Raw genomic sequence first — 6752 nt, 5'->3', positions numbered from 1 at the left:
TTACACAAGGGTGTGAATACCAGAAGGTGGGGATCATTGGGGTGCATCTTACAATGGAGTCCAGCTCACAATTATACTTGCATAACTGATTTTTTTCTCTTAGCATAATGTCTTCAAGTTTCATCCATGTTATCACCCATGTGTCAGAGTTTCCTTCCTTTTAGGGGTGAATATAATTCGACTATGTGTACATGTACAATTTTTTTTTATCCATCATCTGTTGATGGACACTTGGGTTGCTTCCACTTTTTGGCTATTATGAATAATGCTGCTATGCATATGGGTGTAAGAGTGTGTTTTTAAAGCTGACTATCAAAGTGGACAATTGGAGTTTAACCTTATAGGGATACTCTGTGGACTGTGTATTTCCTAGCAATTTTTGTCAGTCATTGCCTGAGGGCTTCTTGGGAGGTACAGATTTCCTGGAACTTGTGGCTTATTGAATGTACATTAAGCTCATGAATGGTGAGTTTTGTTTCTTTGGTGTGAAATGAGGCAGAACTTGATGTGGAAGAAACACAGTGTGCAAGGAAACATGGACTGAGACATAGAGAAAACTGAAATGGGAGTATCCTGGGTGATTTTTGTTTATTTGAAGGGTCTAGGATTGGGTGATTCAAATCAACCTTCACCTAGCTCTGAAAGGGAGGATGTTCCTGGGTGACGCTTGGTCACGTGAGAACAATGGTGATGAAGTGGTGACAGTAGAAGCTGGGTATGAGCCCATTGCTAAATGACTCAGAGGCAAGCAGACAGAAACAGCGTTGTGTGGATAATTCTTCTAAACCGTGAAATTATGCAAATGGTATTTAGTTGGTGAGCATCATACTTAAAGTAACAGGGCACAGCGGATGCTAAAAAGAAAGCAAAGGAAAAAAAAAGTTGAAATGTTTCTAAAGCAACATTTGTGATTTGAATTTCAAATTTTCCCTTTGTATACCAACGAATAAATTGGATTCCCTTTCCTAAAGTTTAGGTGAAAATAGGCAGATTAAATCAGTTATGAGATTTTTCAAAATGATGTGAAACCCCAAGAGTAAGGAATATGTAAAGTAGGCTTATACCCCTTGGGGAATACTAATGCCCAGTTTATGGCTAGTGTTTGGTTTGTGGGCCAAAGATAGGTGCTAGAATTTAGAATTCTAGAGATAATTTCTTGTTTGAAATAGAATGACAAAAATAATAATTGTATTCTTATAAATTATGAACTTAAATTTGGGCTAGAATTTTATAAGCTAACTTCAGTAAGTTAATGTACATTTAAAGCAATACCAAATTGAAAATAAAATTCTAGTGGTAAGGGTAGGTGATCATTGAAGTATTTTAAGAATTATGTATTATAAAGTGGTAATAAAACAAAATGCATAGGGGAAGGAGATTTTTTGCAAATTCCTGAAACTTCCTTCAGTTGATTGTATGTGGCTTCTCCAGCCATGACTTCCCTTCCATTGCCTCCCCACCTCCACATACCATTTCTCTTGGCCCCAAATACTTAGACATAAAAATTGTGTAAGTCACTTGCCATTTTCCAGTTTTCATTAATTCAACTGCTTCATTGATTTTGTCAAGATTCAGAGTATGGGTAATTAGTGCATCTAGGTTAATCTTCTTTGCCATATAATCAGAAACCAGTTTAGAGGCACCATCTCTGCCTTTCCAGCCTGGAAATACACAGATTAACAATAGATTTAATACAAAAGAGCCAGTATACAAAAAAGGCCCTACAATTTGTTGCTGGAGTTGTTGGCTTTGAGGAAATACAAGGATTTCCTGCTAACTTGTCTGGACCATCAGGAGAATGAATGCCTGCCCCAGCCATATACTTTGTGTGGAAGGCTATTATCCTGGAGGAGACCTCTGGGCCTGCAGAGGAGTATTTGTTTACAGCAACTAGAACATGGACCTCTTCTTAGAGATGTATGTGTGTGTGTGTGTGTGTGTGTGTTGATCTGCAGCTTCATGAAAGAGCCAAATATTTTAAGGGAAGAGAAGAACTTTCACCATGGCAGTGCTCAGTGACACTTTTGAAAAATGAATGTTTATAAAGTGAGGTAAGAATAAAATGTGCCTTTAGAAAGTAAACTTGCACAGGAAAAGATGGGGTCAGTTAAGATAATATAAAGCTTAGCATTGTATTTTCTCTGTTCTTGTGATTCTCAAAAAGCATTGTCTTCATGTTTAGCTGTGCTGAGCAACATGCTCAGTGAGTCACCACAAAGAATTTGGTGGTCTGCTCATTTCTGCAAAGCGTGAGTGATTTTGCAAGGAGGCAACAGTGTCCTAAGCAGCTGGTTCTGTGACAGGGTCTTGGCAGTTACTTGCTTTTCTTGGTTCCAGCCCCAGCCAGTTTCTCCAGGCTTTCCAAAACTATTCTCAACACAATCTAAAACACTTCCAATACATTTATTTTCTGTTTAAGTTGGTTTTAATTATGTGTAATCAAGAATTCTAAATGATGCTCTGTGTTATGACATGAAGTATGGTGTGTTTTTCTATTTGTTTTTATCATTTAAAAAGTTGCAGTGTAATTAATATGTAACATATTTGTTTTATATGTATAATATAATGATTTGATATATGTATATATTATGAAATGATTACTATTAAACTAAGTTTAGTTAACATCCATCACCACACATAGTTACCATTTTTTCTTATGATAACTTTTGATGTCTTTCCTACCTGTTCATTGGTAATCTGATAAAGCATTTTTATATCTATGTAAAGAACACTTTCACTTGTTTTTTGTTTCTTCTTTTAACCCCCCCCCCAAAAAAAAAGATGGGTCCAGAAAAATAGAACTAGGCTAGATAGTGTTTCTGAACAAGGCCACTAATTTTAGGGGGAAATTTTTTTCACTGTGTACATTATAGGAGGTTTAGCAGTCCTGTCATTAGAGGCTACCCTTTAATGAAAATCTTTGAAACCAGTGGATTATACTATCTGTAGAAGGAATTAACTTACATTCATGACCATTATATGAATGTATAGGTGTCGAGCAAAGTAGTTTCCTTGTGAGTTTTATTTGAAATATTAGTGAGCCTATTTAACAAGAGTTAACTGAGTATGTGTATTTGGAATCAACAATTATTGTCTCTGAGGGATATATTGTCTCTAGAGGGAAATAGCAATGGATACGTTTAATTATCCCAAATGGGGGAACTGGTAATTAAACTGATTTATTGCTTGTTTTGGCTGGCCATGCCATTTCTCTACTCTATGTCCATGAATTCGATAAGATTCCTGGTATCTATAGGACACTGCCGTAAGCAGTTGGGAGAACACAAATGAACCACCAGTCCCCCAAATTCAGGTAGCTCCTGGTTCTCATGTCTTTTGCCCAAGAATTCAAATTTCCCCCAAATCTCTGGATAAGTATATTTCTCTTAAGTATCAGGTTGCTCGCTTATGAGCCTAGAATCCCACACAGATTTATTTTAGTTTGTTTTCTACTTCCTCAGTAAGAAAACACTTCTAAAGTCTTTGAAATATATAAGTTGTAAGACAGGTTTAAAAAATGGAAAACCAAGGGGTTGTATGAAAAATTTTTTTTTCCTCTGGAAAAAATATTCTGTTTCGGTTTTATCGGTCGTTTCTCTTTTCAATCATGAGTTCATTATGTCTAATGTCTTTGAGTTGTACAATGCCAACTCGATTGTTTTGGGTAAGATTTAACATTAGTTGAACCATTTACTAATAATTCAGTATATTCTCCAAAGAATTCCAGTTGGCCATCATATAACTGAATTGAATAGTTATTTATCACAGTATTGCCTTTCCTTTTTGATTTAGAATCTTCATTAAACTTTGGACACTAATCAATTAAAAAAATCTCTTCCTTTGCATGAAAAAAAATTGCTAAGAAGCAACTGCATACATCAATATTCATCCTCTTATCTTAGATACTTGTGTGTTGAAACAACTATAATCTAAAGCTCTCATTCAAGCATTCATTACACATTTCTTTACTTCCCTCCTCTATAATCCCACACATTTCCATTCTCCCCTGAATCATTCATACCTCCATAAACAGATCCCTTTAAAGAACGTCCTGAGAAGAACAAGTGGCCACTGATGTTGAGTTGGACACCAATGATTAACCCAATAATCACGCAGACCCCATGGCTCTCATGGCAGGAGGCCAGTGCAGCTGCCTGTAAAGCAATGTAAAACAATGGGGGGGTTAAGAGGTGTACTTGAGAGGTGGACCTAAGTCTGAATCTCAGCTTGACTGTTCTCAGTGGTCTGTTACATGCTTTTCTGATGCTCCTTGTCCTCATTTGAAATAACATTTATTTTTTAAGAATGCGCTGAAACATAAATAAGACATTGTGTGCTACAGAGTATAGTATCTGGTACAATAGATGAAAATCAAAAAATGAAAATAAAGGCACCCATGGTAGTAGTAATAATAATAATGACAGTAATAATTTTTATACTGACACGGGTGGTTAGTTAGAGCTGACATATTCATAGGGCTTCCCAGGTAGCCCTAGTGATAAAGAACCCTTCTGCCAGTGCAGGAGATGTTAGAGATGTGAGTTCAATCCCTGGGTTGGGAAGATCCCCTGGAGAAGGGAATGGCACCCCACCCCAGTATTTTTGCCTGGAGAATACCATGCACAGAGGAGCCTGGTGGGCTATAGTCTGTGGGATTGCAAAGAGTCAGACATGACTGAAGCGACTTAGCACATTCTTTTAGATACTGAAAAATAGAGTTGGCTATTTGCATGGCTATTAGCAAAGTTATAAATAAGCATGTTCCCATTATTTATTTTCAAACACTATTTTTTGGAGCAAGACTATCTGCAGGAAAGCCTGTGACAAAGATTTTGTTATATCATTTTTACCAATGAGGGAATTTATGTGTAGTGAGGAATGGAAACATTTTGTAAGCTGAGGAAAGGGTCTCAGTTGGAGGAGGCAGATCTCGGGTTTTCATGGAGCTGATTAGAAAATGGAGACATGCAACCCACTAGTATGCTATTTCTACAGTCCCAAAGAAAGAGAGGCTCAAATTGTGAAATAATGTCCTATCCATTTATATTCTTACATAAACCATATTCAGCCAGAAAAATTACCATTTTTCCCTTCATTCTTGAACTCTTTTAATCAAGGTTGGTAAATAATGTTTCTTGGAAGATTATCTCAGATCCAACATGATAGACTTTGCTGAAAGTGTAGAGCTTTGCAGGGTCATTAATTATTCTTGTCACACTTAAATCTTCTGGCTTGGAAGTTATAGTTACTAAGCTGCTCCTTATTATGAAATAATTCAGTAAGAATTCCTTACAAAGCTTTTTTTTCCCCTGTCTATTGTAGGCTGTCTGCTTATTTGAAGGAATAGTATTGATATAATGGAACAGAGGGAGAAGAAAACTCAGTATGGGGGGTCAGTGTTTGGGATAGTGAACAGATTTATAAGAGTAGACAGAAGGTACCAGGTGGGATGTCAGGGGCACAAAGAGAATTAAATAGAAGATTGTGGAGGGAATTTTCACTCAGTTGAGAATCTAAAATAAAGACGGGGACCTTCCCTGGTGGTTCAGTTGATAAGAATCTGCCTTCCAATGCCGGGGACACAGATTCAATACCTGGTCAGAGAAGATCCCACATGCTGTGGCATGACTAAGCCCGTGTGCCACAACTTCTGAGCCCGTGCACTGCAACTACTGAAGCCCAGGCACCTAGACGCTCTGCTTCACAAGAGAAAATCCATGGAAATGAGAAGCCCGTGCACCACAATAAAGAGTAGCCCTCACTCACCACAACTAGAGGGAGCCCTATGTGCAGCAACGAAGACCTACCACAGCCAATAAATATACAAATCTTAAAAAAAAAAAAAAAAAAAAAAAACACAACTGATAGAAATATTGGTAATTTTCACAATTGAAAATCACATACCACAGTTTCTGGATTTCCAATGACCTCAAAGCTAAAGTCCACACCATCACCTGTCAGGTCAAATAAAACTTCTTGGATGGGTTTCTCATAGTCCTGTGGGTTGATGCACTCAGTGGCACCCACTTCCTTTGCCTTCTCAAATTTGTCTTTGTTGGTGTCCACTGCAATGATCCTGGTTGCTCCAGCTGCTTTGCAGCCCATGATAACAGACAGGCCCACTCCTCCCAGGCCAAACACAGCACAAGTGGAGCCTGGGGTCACCTGCACACCCAAAGGCAGAGAAAAAGAGCAAAGGGAACATATACTGTGACTTAATTGGACAGACAAGATCTGAATGTACTTTTTTATGAGACATAAACAAAGGCCATCTTCAAAAAAACATGTGACTAGAGAATTTTAGCTTCTCATCATATTTCTAGATATGGGATACTTTTTGATAAAGGAGCAAAAACTAACCTGTAAAAAGAGTTTTAAGCCTCAGGAATTAGGGTAAGTAGAAGTTTCATGAACTTTCATTGACTCTTAAGACTTCTTTAACAGAGTATTTGATTTCATATATTTTTGAGTTTTCCACCTTCTTGCAACATTTCCCTTCTCTTTTCTTTTGGATATCTGTTAACTTTGCTTCACTTATAATGTCAGTGCCTTACAAAGGTGAAGACTTATTTTTTATTGGGTCTAAAATGAGACTAATTTAAATTGAACCCCACACTAAGTCTCTGGATAGTATGGGGACTAATGGAGATTGGAAAAAATAAAGAACTAAAATTCACTTGCTGCTTCAGCCTGGATGGGAAAGGTGTTTGGGGGAGAATGGATACACGGCCGAGTATGGCTGAGTGCCTTTG

General features: G+C 37.5%; 1 protein-coding gene across 3 annotated transcripts in view; it reads right to left on the bottom strand.

Annotated features, from left to right (window-relative positions):
• Positions 1-571: 571 nt before the first annotated feature.
• LOC114115282 (alcohol dehydrogenase 6-like) overlaps positions 572-6752 on the bottom strand; it is a 29411-nt gene continuing 23230 nt past the window's right edge. For 2 of the 3 annotated variants that reach the window (XM_060416860.1, XM_060416861.1), the window contains 3 exons: positions 5905-6165; positions 4022-4154; positions 572-1661 (listed from right to left, as the gene is read on the bottom strand). In XM_060416860.1, coding sequence (XP_060272843.1) covers positions 1405-1661; positions 4022-4154; positions 5905-6165 — 651 coding nt within the window. In that variant the 3' untranslated portion in view covers positions 572-1404. The remainder of the gene's footprint in view (positions 1662-4021; positions 4155-5904; positions 6166-6752) is intronic. The other variant, XM_027970862.2, reaches the window with a different exon arrangement.

This window comes from Ovis aries, chromosome 6 (genome assembly GCF_016772045.2).
Source record: "Ovis aries strain OAR_USU_Benz2616 breed Rambouillet chromosome 6, ARS-UI_Ramb_v3.0, whole genome shotgun sequence".
NCBI lineage: Eukaryota > Metazoa > Chordata > Mammalia > Artiodactyla > Bovidae > Ovis > Ovis aries.
This window is presented reverse-complemented; position numbering and strand designations above follow the sequence as displayed.